Below are 25,187 nucleotides of genomic sequence, written 5' to 3' on the forward strand. Positions count from 1 at the left end.
CTCTTTAAAGGGGTTGCCCAGTACTTTAAAGGGAACCTGTCATGTGCATGTTTGATTATAATCTAACTAATTATATACAATCATTAACTACTAAAAAGTGCCTTAGATGTATTCACTTACTGGTGTGACAGATGATTATCTCATAATATACACACAAAGATGCCGCATGCCATATGCTAATGAGCTGATTTGAGTCCAGCGTGATGTCATTGAGTCCAGCGTATATTTAATTCAGAGCTATAGCCACTACCCTGCCCACCTGCTGCTGATTCATATGGAAAATAACTGTCAATCTGCAGCCGGTAGGCGGGGAGAGTCAGGAGCTCATGAATATTCAGGACTCATCATTATGAGATGAGCTTTTTAATACAAGATGTTGGCAGATTGACTGGGTCAGTTAAAGAAAGTGACCCAGCATTTTGCTAAGAGAATCAGTCACTTATTTATATTGCCCTTAGTTAGGACACCATAAAACTGGTGACAGGTTCCCTTTAAAAGTGATGGCCTATCCTCAGGAAGTGTCACCAATGTCTGATAGGCAGGTTCTGATACCCCGCATACCTACCAATCAGCTGTTTCGTAGTAGCTCCGGCCCAAGAAGTAACACCACAAGTACGCAGCTCTGTCCATTGTATAGTTGTCACAACTGAGAGTGAGGGAAACTCTCAGCCGTGCGATGTAAGAGGATGAATGGTAGCTGCTAGACCAGGACCACAGGATCAGGGAGCAGGTCACCTCCTATCGCATCCCTTATTCTGACCCTGACTCCTAACCGCATGAGCCAACCCAGATGGTAGGAGGGCTCATACACCGGAACCTCGGGTCCCTACTAGCCCTCAGGGATCCCTGGACTAGGAGCAGGGTAAGACGACCTGTTCCTCCTAGAAACGGACGAACAGGAGTCTCACTGGCCAAGCTGCAAGGAAGGGGGAACATATACAGACATATGGATATGGCAGGTGAACTACACCAGTTCCGAACCTACCTGCCACAGCCTCACTGACTGGAACCCATGCACCAGACCAGTACTGCTGTCCACACAAACACCAAGGAACAGCACACCACAAAACACACAGGTAACCAGGACATCCATAGCTGCAATAAACATAGAAAGGATAACAACATCAACTTAACATCATGCATAACTTTTTATGACCACAAGGGTGGCCCTCACTGGACAGATGGTAAATGAACCAGGAGGATGACTCCAGCATAAACATGGCAGGAGTACCCCTCAGACTTCTGGCTTCCAGCAGGAGCTAAATAGCCCAAGCAGCCACACCCACACCCACACACACACACACCAGGAAAAGAGTTAACCCTTTCATCACCAGAGAAGGTAAGTGTCACTTAAAGGAGAAGTGTACACAGAACAAACTCCCTAACACCAAACATAGAAAGTGAACACTAAAACTCACACGTTGCCAGAGCCAACCCCATGCCGTGACAGCGAGCTGCCTAGCCACCAGCTCCAGCTGCTACACTGCCAACAACCATATGTTGCTAACGGCAACCACACCTGAGGCAACAAACCCAGAGCCTTCACCTGTGGTTGACAACAAAGAACAAACCGCTGACAACTGCATGCGACCAAAGAGTCACGACCATTACCATGGTCGTGACAATAGTGGATGGTGCTGCCTAGTTCTGGGGCCCGATCTACTGCACATAGAGCTACAGCTGACTGATGGGGATGTTGGACCCCTCCTATCAGATATTGATGGCCTATTCTGAAGATAGGCCATCACTTGTAAAATTCTGGACAACCTGTTTAACCACTTTTCTACCACCATATGACTATATACATTGGCAGTAGAATCTTTAAAGATGGCGCCCCCTCCAGAGTGGAGCTGGCGCCATAGATGCCGGGTGCCTGCTGTTGCACACAGCAGACATCCGGGTCTAATGTCTCTAATTGCCGATAACACCTATTGCAGACATTTGATCCCTCAGATGCTGTGGTCAAATGTGACCACGGCATCTCTGAGCTAAAAAATCCCCGCTGAGAGTGGGGAAGGTATTCCTTAATATTGATAGGCCTGAGCGTGCTGAAGGCTCTGATGCTTATCACAAGTATATTCTAATGAAGGCCTGCAGGTGGCAGCACTACTTTGGAATATACAGAATTTTCTGTTCAGTAAAGGATTGAATTCCATTACTGAATAGAAATGGCAATCTGAAGACTGCATGTGGAAGTCCCCTTCTGGGGCCTAAAAAAAATTAGTTTTTTAAAAATATTAAAAAAATCAAAAAATCACCTCCTTTCCCCAAAGGGGGTCTGACATCGGGGAAACCCGCCGATCAGTTGTTCGAGAAGGCAGTGGTGCTCCTGTGAGCGCCTCGGCCTTTTCGGTGCTTTTCCAGGCCCAGTGATGTCATGTTCATCATTAACGTGACCTAGGAACAGCTCAGATCCATTTAAGTGAATAGGGCTGAGCTGCGATACCAAGTGCAGCTGCCGTACAATGTACGGTGCTGTGCTTCGTCAGCTGCCAGAAGGCAGCGGCGCTCACAGAAGTACCACTGCCTTCTCAAAACAGCTGATCTGTGGGGTTCCCAGGTGTCGGACTCCCACTGATCAGATACTGATGACCTATAAAATTAAAAAAAGTTATGGCTCAGGAAAGGCAGGGAGTTAAAAACAAAAATGCAAAAAAAATAGAAAATCACCCAGTAATGAATTGGTTAAAGGCATCGGCCACTTTATGCTAACTTTTAGAAATGTGCTGCAATCAGAGCATCTCCATAAGGCAAGGGCTACGCGGTGACACTGGCGTTTGGGGGGCCAGAAAATGTAACAACATTTGTACCTGGAAACAGATAAAAAAAAAGTTGGCAAAAAACTACTCCAGTTAGGGGCTGGTCTAATTTTTCCGCCAGGCATATGGACTGAGAAATTAGGTGCATCTTCCAGTTAGGGCTCATGCACACGACCGTATGTATTTTAGCGGTCTGCAAAAACTATGGATGACGTCCGTGTGCATTTCGTATTTGGCGGAACGGAACAGCTGGCCCCTAATAGAACAGTCCTATCCTTGTCCGTAATGCAGACAATAATAGGACATGTTCTATTTTTTTGCGGAACGGAAATACGGACATATGGAAACGGAATGCAAGTGGAGCAACTTCCGTTTTTTGTGGACCCATTGAAATTAATGGTTCCGCATACAGTCCGCAAAAAAAACCGAATGGACATGGAAAGAAAATACGTTTGTGTGCATGAGCCCTTAGGCTGAGTTCACACTTCAGTTATTTGATCAGTTATATCCATCAATTATTGTAACTGACCAAATAACTGAAGTGTGAACTCATCCTAACAAACCCAGCGTGAAAAGCCAGTCTATGTAAATGACCCCCATTATGTTTACACAGGAGATAGCTGTCAGGAAGGGGACAGGAACGGGAGATGCTCTGATTACAGCCTATCAGTAGGTTGATTACAGTGCTGTCTCCAGCACATTTTTAACAGCAGAAAGTGGCCATCACCTTTAAAGAGGACCTTTCATCAGAAAATAGTGTGTTAAATTCTTATACGACCTTATGTCTCACTGATGTCCAGACACTTTTTTTCTTTTTCAAAGGGACCCCCTGTTCGCCCGCTACGCTCTCCGTTAGTTATGCAAATGAGGCAACAAAGTTATAGTAAGCGTTGTTCTCTAATTTCTGGTGGGCGCGGTTAGGCTCTCCCTGGCAGCGAGCGCATCCAATCACAACGCCCCGCTCTTAACCAGGGAGAAGAAGCTCAAGTTCTCGCGAGATTCGCGAGAACTTGAGCTTATAGACATCCGGACCGAGCACCATCTTGGAGTCCCCAGCGCAGAGCATCGCCGAACGGACATTTGAAAAAAAAAAAGTGTCCGGACATCAGTGAGAGGAGCCCCATAAGGTCGTATAAGAATTTAACACACTATTTTCTGATGAAAGGTCCTCTTTAAGGATGGGAAGTATGTGCTTCAGCAAAGTGCATGAGATTTTAGGGTTAAATTGCAGTATGAATTGACCTGCGGTGAGGATTTTAATTCCATAGGGGGACATTTATTAAGACTGGCGTTTTCCACACCGGTCTTTAGTCCTTCTGCGCTGTTGGAGGAAGTGCCAAAGTTATGTAGAGGTGCAGGCCTCTACATAAGTTTGGCGCTTCCTCCAGCAGGCTGTGCGACATGCTAGCTCCCTTGCTGGCATAGATTTGAGCCATTTTCCACACCAAAAACTGGCATGGAAAATAATAAATGAGTCGGGCCTACAGGCCCACCCGCTTCCCTGCCTACACCACGCCCCCTTTTCTCACCACTTCAGAAAAGTGGTGTGAGTGGAGAAAAGTCATAGATTTTGCAGCACAATGGCTTGCGACAAAACCTGGGACTTACAGTCAGGTCCATAAATATTAGGACATCAACACAATTATAAATTTTTTGGCTCTATACACCACCACAATGGATTTGAAATGAAACGAACAAGATGTGCTTTAACTGCAGACTGTCAGCTTTAATTTGAGGGCATTTACATCCAAATCAGGTGAATGGTGTAGAAATTACAACAGTTTGCATATGTGCCTCCCACTTGTTAAGTGACCAAAAGTAATGGGGCAATTGGCTTCTCAGCTGTTCCATGGCCAGGAAGACCACAAAAATCAACTGTGGTGGATGACCGAAGAATTCTTTCCCTGGCGAAGAAAACACCCTTCACAACAGTTGGCCAGATCAAGAACACTCTCCAGAAGGTAGGTGTATGTGTGTCAAAGTCAACAATCAAGAGAAGACTCCACCAGAGTGAATACAGAGGGTTCACCACAAGATGTAAACCATTGGTGAGCCTCAAAAACAGGAAAGCCAGATTAGAGTTTGCCAAACGACATCTAAAGCCTTCACAGTTCTGGAACAACATCCTATGGACAGATGAGACCAAGATCAACTTGTACCAGAGTGATGGGAAGAGAAGAGTACAGAGAAGGAAAGGAACTGCTCATGATCCTAAGCTTACCACCTCATCAGTGAAGCATGGTGGTGGTAGTGTCATGGCGTGGGCATGTATGGCTGCCAATGGAACTGGTTCTCTTGTATTTATTGATGATGTGACTGCTGACGAAAGCAGCAGAATGAATTCTGAAGTGTTTCCGGCAATATTATCTGGTCATATTCAGCCAAATGCTTCAGAACTCATTGGACGGCGCTTCACAGTGCAGATGGACAATGACCCAAAGCATACTGCAAAAGCAACCAAAGAGTTTTTTAAGGGAAAGAAGTGGAATGTTATGCAATGGCCAAGTCAATCACCTGACCTGAATCCGATTGAGCATGCATTTCACTTGCTGAAGACAAAACTGAAGGGAAGATGCCCCAAGAACAAGCAGGAACTGAAGACAGTTGCAGTAGAGGCCTGGCAGAGCATCACCAGGGATGAAACCCAGCATCTGGTGATGTCTATGCGTTCCAGACTTCAGGCTGTAATTGACTGCAAAGGATTTGCAACCAAGTATTAAAAAGTGAAAGTTTGATTTATGATTATTATTCTGTCCCATTACTTTTGGTCCCTTAACAAGTGGGAGGCACATATGCAAACTGTTGTAATTCCTGCACCGTTCACCTGATTTGGATGTAAATACCCTCAAACTAAAGCTGACAGTCTGCAGTTAAAGCACATCTTGTTTGTTTCATTTCAAATCCATTGTGGTGGTGTATAGAGCCAAAAATGTTAGAATTGTGTCGATGTCCCAATATTTATGGACTGTATATATATGCCACAATAGTGGCGTATATATTTTTTAATAAATAACCCCCATTAGTTTATGCTGCAGACATCAACTGCAGATTTCGCCAATTGCAGTGCATAGGTCAAAATATGCAGCGAAACCTGCAACAAATCCCAAGTAAATTCTGCTGCAGAAAATCCACCCATAGGCTGTACCCTCAAAGTGTTCCTCTCTGGGTACTTGCACATTATGTTCAGGTTTTCCACACGGATTTTCATGTGGAAAAACCATTGCGTAATCCAGTACCAGCAAAGTGAATGAGATCTGCAGTTTGTGAATCTGTCATGTGCAGAAATTGAACTGGCACTGTGATTTCAAAATCCATAGCAAGTCAATTATTTGTGTGATTTCCCCCATAGACTTCAATGGGGTTGTTAACCAAAAACAGCATAAACACTGCACAAACAACCCATCCAAGCTGCCAAAAATAGTGAGGATTTATGTGCGGATTAATGCAGTTTTCATGCAGATTTTCTGCATAGAAATCTGCACCGTGTGAAGTTACCCAAGTTGCAACACCCGCAGAGTCTTGTACATGGGTCCTGTTGATTAGAATAAGATGAGACCCTCCTAGAGGAATACAGTTGCCCCAAAACATGAACCACCCCTGGATCTCTCCATGCCCGATGTCAGATAAGAATGGAATTAAAGGGATTTTCCAACCCCTAAAATGCCTCCCCATACTCCCAGGCCCCTCACAGAGGTTGTACTTACCTGGCTCCCCGTCACCCGCGTCGCTTCTGACGCTCACACAGCTACTGCTGCCTCTCCCCATGGTGTGGATGAATACATTCGGCGTGGGTAGCCAATAGCAGGCCGTGACAGTGACAAGCCTCCCTAGCATCGCGGATGACGTTAGGGAGGCTCGTTCCCGTATGGGCGTCAAAAGCAATGCTGGGGGGTGGGGAGCCAGGTAAATATAACCTATATCAGGGGCCTGGGTGTATGGTGGGGCATTTTAGGGGTTGGATAAACCCTATAAGAAACACTATAAATTATTTCCCCAGTAATGGCATCATTACTAGACTTGACTTTGACGCCATTGACTTTAAAGGGCCAGTGAATGCCAAGCATTGGTGACATACCGCCATTAATGTCTGATAGCTGCAGGTTCCACCTCTGGGACCTGCACCTATCTCTAGAGTAGAGCTTGTAAATTGAAGGGGTGAGCAACATATCCATCCATTTATATGGGAGTGATGTAAATAGCTGAGCGACGTGCTCGGCTATTTTCTGAAGTCCTATAGAAATGGATGGGAAGTACGCCCACTGGTTAATTCACTTCTGTGGGGTTGACGGAAATAGCCAGCTCGCCCCTTTTTCGTCAGTCCCATAGACATGTGCTCTACTTCACCTTGCAGGCTCCGTTGTAGAGATATCTTAGCGATAAGCCACCAATGCTTGAGATGACACAACCCCTTTAATGTAAGTCCCATGTGACACGTGACTCGCCTGCAACTTTTTTTTTTACATAGATGTTCCTTTAAAGCTGCAGGACTTTCTGTGACTTGCTGTCCCATGACAGATATCACCGTGTAGCCCCGGTCTAAAAGCACGGCCGAATCACAGGTAAGTTTCGGTCGCCTATGGGAGTGAGTTGCGTGCAAATTACAACCAAAAATCCAGCAGTTTTGGATTTCTGTCGTTTCACAGTCACAGCTTTTGGGGAATACAATACCTCGTCATGGAGAGCCCTGTCTGAAGCTCTGAAAAAAAATAGAGCATGTCCTATTCTTGTTCGCAATTGCTGACACGAATAGGCAGTTCTATGGGGGTGCCAGCCGGGTGTATTGCGGATCCGCAATGCACTACGGACATTTGAATGGAGCCTAAGACAGCAGCACTGTGCTGTCTGAGTGTAACTGCAGGGAGAAAGTCACCCTCCCTCCCACCTCTGCAGCTGACAGAAGTTGGTTTTTACCTTCATTTTTTCAACCCCCCTCAAGAGTGGGAGGGGCGTGGCCTAGCTGGATCAGGGGCGTGGCTTAGCGGGACCTCGGGTCGGGGTTTTAAAGCGGTATTCCCATCTTAATGATCACTGTTAAATCTGTTAATGATTTAACAGTGATCATTTTTCTAAATATATTTAATTTACTAATTCCCACCCCTTAGAAGAAAATGAACATATACTTACCTGACTGTTGACTTCCGTCTCCCCTGGTTATGGCCACCGCTCTTCTCCTGAAAAGACGACTTCTTTTCTCCCGGCCGGCCGCGCGCAGTTCCGAAAGCGCACGCCGAGGTATTTTGAGGGTGGACACATTGTGGCAGGGGGTGTGTCTGGACTCCTTTCTGCAAGAGTGACGCCCCTCTGGGCACCTTACTGGCTCATTTGCATATGAAATAAAATGGATTTTCAGAGGATAAAAACATCTATTGCTGGAACAAAGGCACATCTTGAAATAAGGTACTAAGTGCTATTAGGCCATGGCTTTACTTCAATAGCAATTATCCTTGTGACAGATTTCCTTTAAAGCTCTCCTACAGCAGTAAAGATAAATTGCTGGGTTCTTATGGAAACCTGGAGTAAAACTGTATGTGGAGGCTGAAGGACCTGAGAGCTTCTATTGGCTGATAAGGGTCATGTGACCAAGCTTCTATTGGCTAATGCATTATTTTTTTTTTATATCTCAGGAACGGTACGTCCTAGAGAGCTGAGACCTACTTCAAAACCTTCCCGGACACCTGATGTACCTGTGTGCCAAATTTCGTGATTTTAAATGCGATGGTGCGGATTCCTTTAGCGGACATACACACACACACACACACACACACACAGCTTTATATATTAGATTGCGGTATAGCTCAAAGCAACCAATGAAATTTCAGGTTTTATTTTCTACAGTGAGGGTAGAAAATGGAAGCCCTGATCTAATTGGCTGATATCGGCCCTTGTGCAGCAGATGTCAGACTCCACCCCCACACACTGATAAACAATACAGGGACAAGCTCACCACCAAAAATATGGCGGCCTGCGCCTCCAGCGACACTTCTGTAAGAATCGGCGCATTTGACAGATCTATTGGGCGGGGCGTCATTCGCCTGCATGGAAACAGGCGCCGCAGCTGTCGCTCAGCAAACCGGAAGTGACGTCGTCCTGTATCGGATACGGGGGGCGGGCTCCGATGAAGGAGCTGTCGGAGCTCGGGAAGCGGAGCTGGGAGAGGCCGAGGCTCGGGCCGGGGCCTGCACAGCCACCGGGGACATGCGAGGCGCAGCGGCAGAGGAGGAGGCCGCGTCCTACCGGGTGCTGAGCCGGCTGCTAGGCTGCGGAGCAGAAGCCGGGGAAGAGGCAGCCAGGCCCAGGCTCATGGTTTTCCGGAATATGCTGCGAGGAGAAGAGGTGGAGGATGCAGAGGCCTCCAAGGAGCCGGGGGCAGGCGTAGAAGCGGTGCCTGCAGACGGGGTGCCCCAGCCGGCAGAGCTGTGCAACCGGCACCGGAAGGCAACGCAGTCTGGGGTGGGCCTGGAGCTGCAGCTGGGGGCGCTGGGGCTGCGGGGGGCCGGCTGTCCGTGTGAGGAGACCAGCGACGCTCTGCTGGTGCTGGAGGCCCCCGAGGCCCGGAGACTGGAAGAGGAGGAGGACGGTGAGGGGGACGGGCAGGCTGGAGCGGCGGCACGGAGGAGTGCGGGGAGGAAGGGGTCTCTGCGGATCCGTCTGTCCAGGATCTTCCGCACCAAGAGCTGCGCCGGGACCGCGGGAGCTGCCGACCGGAGAGGAGCCGGGGACCTGGGGGGCTCCGGGGGGAGCCTGACGGACATGTGCAGGGACAAGGAGCTGGAGCTGGGCAGGTGAGAGTCCTGGGGCCCACATACCAGGGGGAAGGTCCAGCCGCAGCCTACCACTGCTTCCCTTAGGGCCACTGCACAATAGTGATGCCCCCATAGTGCTCCTTGTAACGCCTCTCCTCCTATTAGGGTGCCCCCGACAAACTATGTTGCCCTCTTAAATGCCACCTCACAGAGATGCCTTCTTATGTGGCCCTTAAAGAGGACCTTTCGCAACTCCTGACATGTCTGTTTAATAGCTTCATGCATTCCCCATGTAATAACAATTCTGGAGCATCTGTTCTTATGTCTCCATGTTGTGTCATCCCTCTATTATTCCTTCTAGAAGTTCTGAATGAATTGCTAGCAGTCTGCAGTAAGGGTACAGAGGGGAGGGGTACCTGCACAGTCTGACAGTGCCTCCCCCCCCCCCCCCCAAGCTGGTTACCTCCCCTCTGTCCTCTTACTGAAGGCTAATAGCAATTCATTCATAACGTCTAGTAGAAATAATAGAGGAATGACACAACATACAGATCCATTGTAACAGTGACAACCCTTGTCTGAAAAAACGGACAAGAATGGGACATCTTCTATTTTTTTTTTTATAGAACGACATACGGAAAAGGAATGTACACTGAGTCATTTTCATTTCTTTGCAGCCCATTGAAATGAACGGTTCTGCATACGGACATGGACACAAAGTACGTCCATGTGCATGAGCCCTAAGGGCTGTTGTTCTCCTTTGGGAGTGGGTACTGGTTCTCATTGAAGAGACCCAGCAGTGTATAGGTACATTGACCAGTGCTTTATGGGAAAAAAGGTATGTAAGGCTACTTTCACACTTGCGGCAGAGTGATCCGGCAAAACGTTTGCCAACTGATGGCATTTTAAGACTGATCTTGATCCGTCTTACAAATGCATTGCAAGAACAGATCCATCTGTCTGTTTGTCATACGGACAAACAGATCTGTTTTGTTTTTATTTTACATTTTTACCGGTCTGCGCAGGCGCAGACTGGAAGGCCAGTTCCGGCATTCAGGCAAGTCTTCTGTTTTTTTTGGGCCGAATATATTACGGCAGCATGCTACGGTTTTATCTCCGTCCTGATGCATCCTGAACGGATTGCTCTCCGTTCAGAATGCATTAGGATAAGGCTAGTTTCACACTAGCGTTCGGCTGTCCACTCGTGAGCTCCGTTTGAAGGGGCTCACGAGCGGACCCGAACGCTTCCGTCCAGCCCTGATGCAGTCTGAATGGACGCAGATCCGCTCAGAATGCATCAGTCTGGTGGCGTTCAGCCTCCGCTCCGCTCAGCAGGCGGACACCTGAACGCTGCTTGCAGCGTTCGGGTGTCCGCCTGGCCGTGCGGAGGCGTGCGGATCCGTCCAGACTTACAATGTAAGTCAATGGGGACGGATCCGTTCGAAGATGCCACAATATGGCTCAATCTTCAAACGGATCCGTCCCCCATTGACTTTCAATGTAAAAGTCTGGACGGATCCGCTCAGGCTAATTTCACACTTAGCCATTTTTTGCCAATATAATGCAGACAGATCCGTTCTGAACGGAGCCTCCGTCTGCATTAATATGATCGGATCCGTTCAGAACGGATCCGATCGAACGCTAGTGTGAAAGTAGCCTAAAACTGATCAGTTCTTTCCCGGTATAGAGCCCCTAGGACGGAACTCTATGCCGGAAAAGAATAACGCTAGTGTGGAAGTACCCTAAATCAGCTCTCCTTCAAAAGGAAGAAGACTGCCTCAGACCAGAGACTCCTCCATAAGGAAGAGACACCCATCTATAGTTGTCTGGTGATTAATGAGGGCACCAGGGCTTGGGACCCTCACCAATCACGCATGGATGTGAAGATATATAAATGGGGCGGTAACGCTCCTATAATAATAAGCACTGATGCACGTGATGAGACCACGTACAGGGCGAGGAGTTGGGGAAGCCTAAGTATAAAGGGATGGGTTTCTTTAGAAAACTCTTCTAATAATAGGATGTGTTATCTTACGGCTATATTTCTCACTGTAAGGACTCATTCACATGACACTGTATTTCGTGGTCCGCAGATCCACACAATACGAATACAGGCCACGTGCATGGCGCATTTTCTTAATAGAACTGCCTGTTCCTATCCCCAACACAGACAAGAAATAGGACATGTTTTATAATTTGCCGCGTCGACACGGATAGCACCCAAACAAGTTGTGTACAATCACGTGGTCACATTTGACCGTGATATCTGAGGGGTTAAATGTCTGCGATTGACCAGAAACTCGGTGGCTATGGCACACGCTGCACTTGTCAACAGGTGCCATTTTTAAAGTGATGACCTCTGCCATGCATGTACGCCGGAGGTCATGAACGTTTAAAGGGGTATTCCAGTTATGTTATCTCCTATCCACAGGATAACTAGGACCCTATTAATTAAAGGGGTTCTGCACTTTGTTTTAACTGATCCATACTCTGGATAGATCATCAGCATCTGATCGACAGGGGTCCGACACCCGGGACCCCCGCCAATCAGCTGTTTGAGAAGGCAGCGGCGCTCCAGCAGCGCCGCGGCCTTCTCGCTGTTTTCCGCTGGCCCAGTGACATCACAACTAGTATCAACTAGCGTGACCGGGGTTAAGCTCTGTTCACTTGAATGAAGCTTAGCCCCACCCACGCTGGTTGATACTAGTCGTGACATCACTGGGCAGCGGTGAACAGTGAGAAGGCCGTGGCGCTGCTGCCTTCTCAAACAGCTGATCGGCGGGGGTCCCGGGTGTCGGACCCCCGCCCATCAGATGCCGATGATCTATCCAGAGGATAGATCATCAGTTAAAACAAAGTGCAGAACCCCTTTAAGATAACAGGTACCCCATGCCCTATGGAGACTGCTGAAGTGTACGGAGTGGCCGGTCGGGCATGTGCGCAGCCGCTCTGTTCATTTGAATGGGAATTCCGGAGAAAGCCGGGCACAGCTATCCAGTGGTAGGATCCCCACCAGTCTAATAGTAAACCCCTATCCTGTGAGAGTTAACTTAACTGGAATACCCCTTTAAGCTTTGATAGCCTCCTTTTTGGTAGCTGTTGAGTATCATATTGAGTGTGGCCTGATGGCTCCGTCCTCCGTGTAGTGGCCAGGCCTGGTTGCTGCTGCACTGCTCCCATGCACGTGAATGGGACAGATCTGATATAGGTCATCAGTACTTAAAGGTGTTGGACAACTTCATATAGTTTTTTCTTAAAAAGCCCACCACGCAGCAGGACCAATTGAGGGAAGCATACCTACCTGCTCCCCAATGCTCAGTTCCAGCTCTCCGGGTCCACCTCTGTCCTCAGTGCGCCTCTCTCCTCACATGTAAACTTGTTTCATGTGTAAATGTGGAGACTGAAGCCCAGTGAAGACAGACTGGTGGACTTTGGGAGCAGGTAAGTATGCTTTATCTGACAGGTTCCGCTGGGTGTATAAAAAAAATACAAATAATAAATAAATATATTTAAACCCCTTTAAGTCCTGTATAAGGGCCCACCCCCTACAATACCTTTGGTCCTGTGCCCTCTCCAGTCTTGTGTCATAGTCATAGGTTTTTGCTGGCAGATCCTGCACGTTGGTGGAGGGGGTCTCTGGGCATGGACAGACACTGGCTATTTATTCCTGGACTGTTGGCTATGTTCCATTATTTAACTTTTTTTTTTTTTTTTTTTTTTTTTTTTTTTTTTTGCTACTTGTCCTATGTCTTTCTCCTGAAAAGGTGCAGTGATTTTTTTATTTATTTTATTTTTCCCTCTTGCTACACAAGCAGAAATAATTCTGAACAGATGATTTCTGTGATGATGTACATGAAGTCTATGAAGGACATGCCATTATGTACCCAGCTAGAGCAGGTCTGTGTGGCTATAGGGCGTGTGCTGATCCTTGGGGCTAGGAGACGCTTGCGGTATGTCATTTGTGGGGGCAGTGTTATGACTGCCTCAGCATTTGATATTTTTGCGTTCCTTTGCCATGAGAACTCTGTATTTTCTTGCTTGATTCATGATAGGGTGCCAGGCCCTCCTTCGGATCCTCTGTCTGCACACAGTGGAGGTGGCATCACATTGCTTTGCAGACTTTTTGTATTTTTTGTATTTTATTTTTGTATTACGATATAGGTTATTGAGATGTGGTTTTAAAGGGAGTCTGTCGCTAGTGACCTCCCTTTATCTTTAGTCGGTCCAAGGCTTTTTTATTTTTATTATATGCATATTAGGCCTTTGGTGCAATGAGGGCATCACTATTGCTTTTGTTGCACATAAGCTCCACTCCTTTTTGTGACCAGCCCTACCCTGGCTGTTTTGATGGACAGGGTCAGGCAGCGGCAAAGCAGTGAGGGAGGGGCTGACCGCAGAAAGGAGTGGAGCTTGGGTGCAACACGAGGAATAGTGACACCCTCGTTGCACCAAAGGTCTAATTTACATATTGACTAAGAAGTATTTTCACTTTGGAACGGGGCCTCGGCTCAACAAAAGAAGAAACATTTTCATCAGGAGAACTCTAGCTATGTGTCTGTGCGAACAGTTGGATGGCAATTACATTGTGCTGCTTACGTGTCATGCAGAAAAAACTATCAGGGTGGTGCATTCCAGAAACCATCGAAAAGCTTGCAATTAAATATGAGTAAAATTAGTTTACTCATGTGTCGCCGACCATATTGCTGCTTTCACAGCTAAACTCCCCTTGAGGCCTAATGCACACGACCATAGCAGGTCTGTGCCTATATTGCGGCCCACAAACAGGAGGTCCGCAATTTACTTGAATGGATCTGCAATCTGGAAGCTGCGGTGTGGAACAGACACGGGTCTGCGTCCGCAGGCGGCGGGCACGCGGCCAGGGCCCGTGCTTTGCGGTCCGCAGGCGGCGGGCACGGTCGTGTGCATGAGGCCTTAGAAAAAAAACAGGCAGTTGAAACTCCACTATCGGATCCATATCCCCCGAATCTGCTGTCAGGAGCCCTCCATACACAGATGATCAGTGGGTTCAGCCGACTTTATCTGATATATAAAATATGGCCCTCTCGACTGGAGCTGCCAGAAGTAGCAGTCCCTGATCTGTGGTTTGGACGGCTCATAGAGGACCTACGACGCTGGAGGTCCAGTCCTGACCAAAGGGAAAGCTTAGATGAATTCATAGTTGAACTGCCTCTAATATCGTCCTGTCTCCAGATGTTACCTATTTCCGTAGAAATTAAATTATCAGTGTGTTCGTTTCACAGGAAGCCCCGTTTGACCAGAACTCAAAGTGCCTTCTCTCCAGTCTCCTTTAGTCCTCTCTTTACTGGTAAGTGGTCAGGGAAACTACGGTGGCTATGGCTTTTCCCACTACATTGTCTAATGTGTTATTCCTATGTGACAGGTGAAACAGTATCTCTAGTGGACGTGGACATATCACACCGAGGTTCATGCTCTACCCACCCCCCTACTCCTCCCCCACCTCCTCGCAGGAGCCTGAGTCTTCTAGGTAATGTGTTTTCTATTGTCTCCTGTTATCCTGCACCTATAGGGACTTCTCTATCAGATGTGGAAATTTAGTAGTTAAAAAAAATGTAAAAATCCTCATATTATTGTGCCCTGCAGCAACCAATGGCAATTTAGTTTTAAGAAATATACTGCACACTTAAGATAATGGACAGGTTTACTATCCTTCTTTTCATTATGTTTCTCAGTTGTTGTGTTTTTTTTTTGTTTTTTTTGTGCTGTATTAATTTTTTTTTTTCCTTCTTCCAGATGATATTGGAGGTATACAACCAGCGTCTGTTCTAGTGGGTCCTATGGGGTCCTCGCTACAGTCCTTCCCGCTGCCTCCACCGCCTCCACCACATGCTCCCGGTCAGACTTTATTACTATGTACTTTATTGTCGGATTTATCATTTTGTATTGATTTTGCAGTACATTTTTAAATGTGGTTTAGTTTACTGTGCATAAAGTAGTCTACATCTTTAAATGGACTTTCTAGAGAGTGATATTAACCAGTCCAAGACTAGGCTGTTTACAATTTATTTTTACTTGGGAGTAGAAAAGCAAGAATTAGGCTTTGTTCACATCACCGTTCAGCCTTTCCGTTCTCCTGCTCCGTTTAGGGGCAAGAGAACGGAAAGGACAGATAAGCACATAACTGATGCCAAACTGAGTCAAACGGAGCCCTTAGGACCCCATAGACTATAATGGGGTCCGTTATGTTTCCGCTCAGAAGATGATTTTAAAGCGGAGACAAAAGTCCTGCATGCACAACTTTTGTCTCCACTTAAAAATCATCTTCTGAGCGGAAACATAACGGACCCCATTAAAGTCAATAGGGTCCTAAGGGCTCCCTTTGACTCAGTTTGGCGTCAGTAATGTGCTTATCCGTCCTTTCCGTTCTCCTGTCCCTAAACGGAGCAGGAGAATGGAAAGGCTGAACGGTGATGTGAACAAAGCCTTATTTTATTTTCTCGTGCGTGGCATTGGGGGACACAGCACCATGGGTATATGCCCAGCTGCCACTAGGAGGCTGACACTAGAAACAAAAAAGTGTTGGCTCCACCCAGGTGGGCTATACCCCTCTGCTAGAGCCAGAACAACTCAGTCTAGTTCTAGTGTCCGTAGGAGGCAGACATGACCTGCTAGCAGGTCCTTTTTCTGCTAATTTTTTATCTTTTATTTTTATTTTTATTTCTTTTAATTTTTTTCCTCTACAGGTAGCAGGGGCGGCTCCATCGTGTTCCACCTTAGTTGTCCCCCTGCGGGCGCGTACTCGGTACCTTGCAGCCACCCAGTCCCCAACGTGACCTGCTTCCGCAGTGGATTCCGGCGGACCCACGGTTTCCGTGTTGAGTCCGCCGAGGGGGTGGTCATGCTGCGCCTGAACTAATCGGAGGGTGAGTATGTGCTTCAGCCCCAACCCCCTCCCCCACCCCCCCACCTCCACTTAGTAAGCTGGGCCTTTGGGGGGGGGGCACCTCTCCTTCTTGGGGTCTCCCCCGCTCTCCTCTCAGGGGGTCGCCATTCTGGAGCCTTTTTTAATGGTGTCGGCCCCTTTAAGACGGCCGGTTTCGGCCCTCGCTCTCCCTACCTCGGTGGCTGTGTCCCCTCCTCTGCCTTCCCTCGGCGCTGGCTGTTTGTTAGCCGCTTCCGCCTCCTGCGCTGGCGGGCGGGGGCCTGCCGGCGGCGGCGCTTTTCTCCTCCGGCGGCACCCTGGCATACTAGAGGCCGCGGCTTTTGCCTGGCCTAGGCCGCGGTCACGTGGGCGGGCGTCGTCTCCGCCTCCTGGGCTTCCCGGGCTTCCTCTCTGCCTCTCCCCTTGTGGGCGTTCCTCCGGAGGCCTCTCTTCTTTCCGCCCAATCCTGCGCCAGCGCGGGCTGCTAGGGGGGCGGTTCTTCTGCCGGACGCTCTCTCTCTCTTCTGCCTGAGCTGTGCGGCCGCGTGCGTCCTCACTCTGTGCGCTCCGGATCCTCCAGCTTCGGTTTTTTCTGGGACACAGCACCATTGGTCGTGGTAGGCAGCCTCTGGCTGACTCCTTCCTCTTCTTTTCAGGTTCCACCACCGAGAGGCCATCATGTCTTCCTCTGGTCAGGCCCCCACTCCCCCTGCCGCCATTTCCACTCATTACGCCTGCTCTGTGTGTAGCAGGAAGTTCCCATGCGGCCAGCCTACGTCCCTCTGTGTGCAGTGCCTCACCCCCGGGCCCGCCCAGTCCGCTCCTGCGGCCTCTACCTTGTCGGTTCTCCCGGAATGGGCTGCTACCCTGTCCCAGGCCATAGGTAGCCTTGCTAGCCTCTCCCAATCCCTGGCGCAGTCTCTGGACAGTCTCCCTGCCCAGATTGCGGCCGCCTCTGGCAGGGCCTCTACCGCTGGTGATACGCCTGGCGACAGTTCCCAGCCTCGCTCCGGCTCTCGGTCCCGCAAACGACCACGTACGGTCTCGGCTGGGTCTCACTCCTCCTCAGTTTCCCCGGATCACTCCCCGGCTAGGTCTGAGTCCGGTGAGATTTCTTCTTCAGCCGCTTCCGCCGCTCCTGGGGACTCCTCCGCTTCAGATTCTGAATCTGAGCGGTGTTCGGCGATGTCGGCAGCAGTGCAGGATCTCATCAGAGCCGTGCGGGACGCACTCCACGTGCAGGATGTCCCCTCGTCCTCCTCCATGGAGGCAGTGTCCTTCCGACGCTCTAAGCGGTCCACTGTGGTTTTTCCCAATCACGAGGATCTGGACGCTCTCCTTGCCAGGGAATGGCGTCACCCTGATCGGCGCCTTCATCTCACCAAGGCTTCTGATGTTCCTTATCCTTTCTCTGAGGATTCGGTCAATCTCTGGACGATGCCCCCCCTGGTGGATCCTCAGGTCGCTCGTCTGGCGAAGGCTACTACGCTTCCCCTGGCTGATGCGGCTTCCTTGTCGGATCCCGCTGATAAACGGGTCGACTCCTTGGCCAAGTCCGTTTTCATCGCAGCGGGCGCCGCCATCCGTCCTGCGTTTGCCGCCTCTTGGGTCGCCAAGGCATGCGCCGTTTGGGCAAAGCAGCTTCTCCGTGCTTTACCTGCTGACTCTGAGCAGGGGGACTTGGCAGTGCTTGCCTCCCAGATCTATCAGGCCTCCAAGTTTCTTTGTGACGCCTCTATGGAATCGGCTCGCCGCTCTGGGCGCGCGGCCGCCAACTCTGTGGCTATCCGCCGCACCATCTGGCTTCGTTCCTGGGCGGCGGACGCCGCCTCTAAGAAGGCTCTTATCTCTCTTCCCTTTCTTGGTGGAAAGCTCTTTGGGAAACGCTTAGAGGAGCTCATCTCCGAGGCCACTGGAGGTAAGAGTTCTCTTCTTCCTCAGAATCAGCCTCGCCGCCGTCGTTTCCCCGGATCGTCCTCCCGGACGCAGTCCTTTCGGTCCTTTCGGGCCCCTCCTGCCCGATCTGACAAGAAGCCTTCCAGGCCTTCCTTCAAGTCCAGGCCCTCTTGGCACGCCAAACCCAAGCCCGCTCGTCCCCAGCCCACTAAGCCTCCTTCAGCATGACTCGATCCCCGTCATGGTGGGAGGGCGCCTGCTCGTCTTTCGGGATGTTTGGCGGGCAAACGTAGAAGACGCTTGGGTTCTCGAGGTGGTCTCTTCGGGGTACAAAATCGAATTCACCGACCTCCCACCCAGTCGGTTCTTCTTGACGTCCCCCCCCATGTCTCCCGCCCGGGCAGACAGTTTTTTTCAGGCCATTCATTCCCTGCGCGCTCTGGGGGTCATCGTTCCGGTTCCAGAGTCAGAACGTTTTCGGGGCTTCTACTCGAACCTGTTCACCGTCCCCAAAAAGGACGGCTCACTCCGTCCTATCCTGGATCTGAAGGCGCTCAATCGGTTTGTCCGGGTCCGTCATTTCCGCATGGAGTCCCTCCGGTCCGTGATCGCCTCCCTGGAGTTGGGCGAGTTCCTGTCGTCGGTCGACATTCAGGATGCCTATCTCCACGTTCCCATCGCCCTCTCCCATCAAAGGTTCCTTCGCTTCGCGGTGGGTTCGCTTCATTTCCAATTTGTAGCCCTTCCCTTCGGTCTGGCCTCCGCACCAAGGGTTTTCACCAAGGTGTTAGCTCCCCTAGTGGCTCTTCTTCGTGCCAGGGGGGTCGCCCTGGTGCCTTACCTGGACGACCTTCTGATTCGGGCCCCGTCTCCCGAGGACAATCTGTCCAGCCTGAGCATCACCCTCTCGGCTCTTGCTCGGTTCGGGTGGCTTGTCAACCACTCCAAGTCCTCCCTTGTCCCACGCCAGAAGATGCTCTTTCTGGGAATGCTGTTCGATACTCGCCTCGGGCGGGTGTTCCTTCCCCCGGAGAAGGTGTCTTCTCTTCATGCGGGGGTACATCTTCTCCGCAGGCCGTCCTCTCTGACCATCAGGACGTGTATGCGCGTCCTGGGGAGGATGGTGGCCTCATTCGAAGCCATTCCTTATTCCCAATTCCACTCTCGGGACCTGCAGATGTTCATCCTGTCCAGGTGGGACAAGTCCCCGGAGGGTCTCGAGCGCCTCGTTCGTCTCCCTCCTCAGGTTTGTCTGGATCTCTCCTGGTGGTTACTTCCCCGGACGGTGTCCCTGGGCCGGTCCTTCCTCCCCCCCAGTTGGCGCGTGATCACGACCGATGCCAGCCTCTCGGGATGGGGAGCGGTGTTCGAGTCCCTCACGGTTCAGGGTCTGTGGTCTGTTCAGGAATCTTCCCTGCAGATCAACGTTCTCGAACTCAGGGCGATTTTCTTAGCACTGTCGCACTGGACTTCCCGTCTGCGCGGCCTCCCGATCCGGATTCAAACGGACAACTCCACCGCCGTGGCTTATCTGAATCATCAGGGGGGCACCAGGAGCGTGATGGCCCTGCGAGAGGCCTCTCAGATCCTGCGATGGGCGGAGGAACACGTTCCCGTTCTCTCCGCCGTCCACATTCCCGGGGTCGACAATTGGGCGGCAGACTTTCTCAGTCGTCAGCTCGTCGACCCGGGCGAATGGTCTCTCCACCCGGAAGTGTTTCATCAACTGTGTCTCCGGTGGGGAGTTCCGGACGTGGATCTCTTCGCGTCTCGCCTGAATCACAGACTTCCGCGCTATGTTGCGCGGTCCAGGGATCCGCAAGCTCTTGCGGTCGATGCCCTGGTTCTGCCTTGGTCCCAGTTCGACCTTCTGTATCTCTTTCCGCCCATCCCTCTTCTGCCTCGAGTGCTCAAGCGTCTCAAGGCGGCCCGGGTGCCGGCGATTCTGGTGGCCCCAGATTGGCCCCGCAGGGCGTGGTACGCAGATCTCGTGTTCCTGCTCGCCGACGTTCCATGGCGTCTTCCCCTGCGTCGCGATCTCCTTTCGCAGGGCCCTCTGTTCCACCCGAATTTACCGCAGCTTCGTTTGACGGCGTGGCTGTTGAGACCGCGATCCTGAAGGCCCGTGGTCTCTCGGACTCTGTCGTTCAGACGATGCTTCGCGCTCGGAAGCCCCAGTCGGCCCGTATTTACTATCGGACCTGGAGGGCGTATTTTGCTTGGTGCGAGTCCGCACGTTCTCGTCCTCTCCTTTTTTCGGTCCCTAATATTCTGGCCTTTCTTCAGGCTGGTTTTGATAAGGGGCTTCGCCTGGCTTCTCTCAGGGGGCAGATTTCTGCCCTTTCGGTCCTTTTTCAACGTTCTGTGGCCACGCGGGCTCAGGTTAAGACTTTTCTGCAGGGTGTCGCTCGCCGAGCCCCTCCTTTTCGTCCTCCGGTGGAGCCGTGGGACCTGAATCTTGTTCTTGATGCTCTTCAGTCCTCTCCTTTTGAGCCCTTGGCAGACATCTCTCTGTCGTTTGTGTCATTTAAGGTTGCCTTCCTTGTGGCTATCACCTCTATCCGTCGGGTTTCCGAACTGGCGGCGCTTTCCTGCCGGTCGCCTTTTCTGGTGTTCCATCGGGACAAGGTCGTTTTGCGTCCCGTTCCTTCTTTTCTCCCTAAGGTTGTCACCCCGTTTCACATCAATGAGGAGATTATCCTTCCTTCCTTCTGCCCTAATCCTTCTCACCCTCGGGAGAAGTCTCTCCATTGCCTGGATGTTGTTCGGGCTCTCCGCTGGTACCTTCGCCTCACGGAACCCTTCCGTCGTTCGGATTCTCTTTTCCTGGTTCCGGCGGGTCCTCGTAAAGGTCTGCCTGCCTCCAAGGCCACCATCTCTCGCTGGGTTCGGTCGGCTGTCAAGGAGGCCTACGCCGCGAAGGGTCGCGCTCCCCCTTCCAGGTTGACCGCTCATTCGACTAGGGCAGTCGGAGCTTCCTGGGCGGTGCGTCATCAGGCTTCGGCTGCCCAGCTTTGCCGGGCCGCCACCTGGGCGTCAGTTCACACTTTTGCTAAATTCTACCACATTCATTCCCTGGCTTCTGCTGATGCCAGCCTGGGGCGTAAGGTTCTGCAGGCAGCGGTGCTTTAGGTTGCCGTCTGGCGCTCTTCTTCCCTCCCTCAGGGACTGCTTTGGGACGTCCCATGGTGCTGTGTCCCCCAATGCCACGCACGAGAAAAATGGATTTTTTGTACTCACCGTAAAATCCTTTTCTCGTAGTAGGCATTGGGGGACACAGATCCCTCCCTTTCCTTGGAGCATTTGTTCTTGTTCGTGGTTCCGGCGTTTGCTTGTGGTTGTCGGGTTCCCCAGTTCAAGACTTGTTGGCACTCCGTTTCTTTTTGGTTCAGGTGTGGCGTTCCTACTGCTTTTGGTACTGACTGAGTTGTTCTGGCTCTAGCAGAGGGGTATAGCCCACCTGGGTGGAGCCAACACTTTTTTGTTTCTAGTGTCAGCCTCCTAGTGGCAGCTGGGCATATACCCATGGTGCTGTGTCCCCCAATGCCTACTACGAGAAAAGGATTTTACGGTGAGTACAAAAAATCCATTTTTTTTGTCATTTAAATATTTGTAGCTTTTTGTCGGAGAAATGTGGGGTTTTATTTTTATGTATTTTAGTGTTTTTTTTTATTTACTCAAAAAAATGAAAACCCAAAAATTTGAATATAGGGGGTAATTTATTAAGACCAGCATTTTAGACGCCAGTCTTAACTGCCTCACGACCGCCTAACGCAGGGATGCGTTCTGGCGGCGGTCGGTTTGTTCCTCCTTGGCGCGCACACAGGAGCGGAAGGTAAACGCGCTGATCTACAGCCTGCCAGCGGCGATCATTCTTTTTTTTTTTTTTAACCCCTGAAAGATATATCAGACGCTGTTTTGTTAACAGCGTCTGATATACCTGATCCTCTGATGGTCCCTTTTGCTTGGATCGACCACCAGAGGACACAGCCAGCTCTGTAAGTAGCACCAATCACTACACTACACTCCCCCCCCCCCCCCCCCCCCCCCTCTGTCACTTAATAACCCCTGATCACCCCATATAGACTCCCTGATCACCCCCCTGTCATTGATCACCCCCCTGTAAGGCTCCATTCAGACGTCCGTATGTGTTTTGCGGATCCGCAAAACACACGGACACCGGCAATGTGCTTTCCGCATTTTGTGGATCCGCACATTGTCAGAACTATATAGAAAATGCCTTTTCTTGTCTGCAATTGCGGACAAGAATAGGACATGTTCTATAGGCTCTACGAAAAATGCAGTGTTCGCCCGATCAGGCCTGATCTTGTGCGCACACTTGCGTTCAGTCCGTGCCACCGCAGTGACAGAATTTTTTTTTTCTGATCACTGCAAAAACGCCATAAAATCGCTGCGGTGCTATAAAAAGATCACTTTTGAGGGGCATGGCGAGTTCATAGAAGATTATTTTATTTCTTTCCACAAGTTAGCAGAAATTCATTTATTTATTTTTTTCTTACAAAATCTCATATTCCACTAACTTGTGACAGAAAATAAAATCTCACATGAACTCGCCATACCCCTCACGGAATCCAAATGTGTAAACATTTTTAGACATTTATATTCCAGACTTCTTCTCGCGCTTTAGGGCCCCTAAAATGCCAGGGCAGTATAAATACCCCACATGTGACCCCATTTTGGAAAGAAGACACCCCAAGGTATTTCGTGAAGGGCATGGCGAGTTCATGTAAAATTGTATTTTTTGTCACAAGTTAGCGGAAAGGGATACTTTGTGAGAAAATAAAATAAAAAAATCAACCGCTAACTTGTGCTGAAAAATAAAAAAAAACCTTTATGAACTCGCCATGACCCTCACGGAATACCTTGGGGTGTCTGCTTTCCAAAATGGGGTCACATGTGCGGTATTTATACTGCCCTGGCATTTTAGGGGCCCTAAAGCGTAAGAAGAAGTCTGGAATATAAATGCCTAAAAATGCCGTCCTAAAAGGTACTCATTGGAATTTGGGCCCCTTTGAGCACGTAGGCTGCAAAAAAGTGTCACACATCTGGTATCGCCTTACTCAGGAGAAGTAGGGCAATGTGTTTTGGGGTGTATTTTTACATATACCCATGCTGGGTGAGAGAAATATCTCTGTAAAATGACAACTTTGTATAAAAAAAGGGAAAAGTTGTCTTTTACAGAGATATTTATCTCGTTCAGCATAGGTATATGTAAAAATACACCCAACAAAAACATTGCCCTACTTTTCCTGAGTACGGCGATACCACATGTGTGCCACTATTTTGCAGCCTATGTGCGCAAAGGGGCCCAAATTCCAAAGAGTATCTTTACGATTTCACAGGACATTTTTTACGCATTTGGATTCCAAACTACTTCTCACGCTTTAGGTACCCTAAAATGCCAGGGCAGTATAAATACCCCACAAGTGACCCCATTTTGGAAAGAAGACACCCCAAGGTATTCCGTGAGGGGTATGGTGAGTTCATGTAAAAAGTATTATTTTTTTGTCACAAGTTAGTGGAATATGAGACTTTGTAAGAATAAATAAATCATTTTCCGCTAACATTGACAAAAAATTTAAACGTCCATGAACTCACTATGCCCATTAGCGAATACCTTAGGGTGTCTGTGTTTCTACTGTCTGGGCATTGTAGAACCTCAGGAAACGCAAAAAACGGCCCGCAAAACGGATAAAAAAAAACGTAGTGTGAAAGAGGCCTAAAACATGGGCAAAGAAAATGGTAAAATGAAAGCCCTTCCATGCCCACTTCTTTTAGACCTGACGTGAGCGGGGAAAAGTCGCAGATTGCGGTGCAAATGACATTTGTGGTGCAATCTGTGGCAGAGATATGCCTAGTTTGATAAATGACCCCCATATTGTTTATAGTCCCAGGGGCGTCGCTAGAAGTGCGCTTGTGGCGCCGTTCTATTATATATATTTATTTATTTTTGTAATTTATTTTGCACTTTCTACCTCATAAGGTCATACAATACTTCTTGAACTGCATTTAACATTACATTATTAGTATTATTTATTTATTTTAGTGCTAATTTCCCCTTTGCCTGTAACTGACATATTAGTTCCAGCTGCAGGAAGAATATAGCCTCCTGCTGCAGAGGTAATCTGGGTTTGCTAAGATCCAGCAGCTCCTGCAGTGACTTGGCACTCTTATTACATGGTTGCTGGGACTGGAGCAGGAAGCGTCAGGGCCGATGGTAATAAGTCTCTACCTAGACTGTGGGAAGTTCAGCTGTCACTGACAACCGCTCCCCATTCATAAAAGTACTTGGAACAGTGGTCCTCATTCACACACCTATATACATGCTGTATGGGCTTTGTGTATGTATGGCCATTACCAGATAAGGCATATCCTCTGTTTTTTCAGTTCTGAGTTACTTGTACTTTATATTCATTCCATTCATGCGTCAATGTAAATCCACTTTCCATGCTGTAAACATTTACTGGACTTTTGTTAATACACAACTTTCAATATGAAGTAGCAGAGCTTCAGTGTAAAGCCTGGGCGGATAGAACAAATGAAATGATAGCAGTATGAGCCTCTGATCACCACAGCAGATGGCTTTATAAGTAGATTGCACAGTGTATATTATGTTGTGCAAATAAAAATGAGAAACAAAATATTAACTGTTTCTTTTGTTAATTTAATTGCAGATCCCCTGCCTCGGGTAGTTCCTCTTCGGCCACCTGAGTGTGTGCCAGTCCCACTGGTACAGCCCTTACAATGCCCCATTCTCCGCCAGGATCCCAGTAGTTTTGCTGCAAGTCTGAGAGAACTGGAAAAGGTGAACATTGATTCATAGACTCCGTACTTTCATCTGTCTTGTGGGCTCTTGATGTTACTTGGCAT

General features: G+C 49.3%; 1 protein-coding gene across 1 annotated transcript in view; it reads left to right on the top strand.

Annotated features, from left to right (window-relative positions):
* Window positions 1-8,840: 8,840 nt before the first annotated feature.
* Window positions 8,841-25,187, top strand: part of SOCS7 (suppressor of cytokine signaling 7) — a 24,495-nt gene continuing 8,148 nt past the window's right edge. Inside the window, exons 1-5 of the mRNA XM_044299507.1 lie at window positions 8,841-9,541; window positions 14,761-14,825; window positions 14,901-15,005; window positions 15,272-15,373; window positions 24,992-25,122. Coding sequence (XP_044155442.1) covers window positions 8,955-9,541; window positions 14,761-14,825; window positions 14,901-15,005; window positions 15,272-15,373; window positions 24,992-25,122 — 990 coding nt within the window. The 5' untranslated portion in view covers window positions 8,841-8,954. The remainder of the gene's footprint in view (window positions 9,542-14,760; window positions 14,826-14,900; window positions 15,006-15,271; window positions 15,374-24,991; window positions 25,123-25,187) is intronic.

The sequence above is a fragment of the Bufo gargarizans genome, chromosome 6 (assembly GCF_014858855.1).
Source record: "Bufo gargarizans isolate SCDJY-AF-19 chromosome 6, ASM1485885v1, whole genome shotgun sequence".
NCBI classification, from domain to species: domain Eukaryota; kingdom Metazoa; phylum Chordata; class Amphibia; order Anura; family Bufonidae; genus Bufo; species Bufo gargarizans.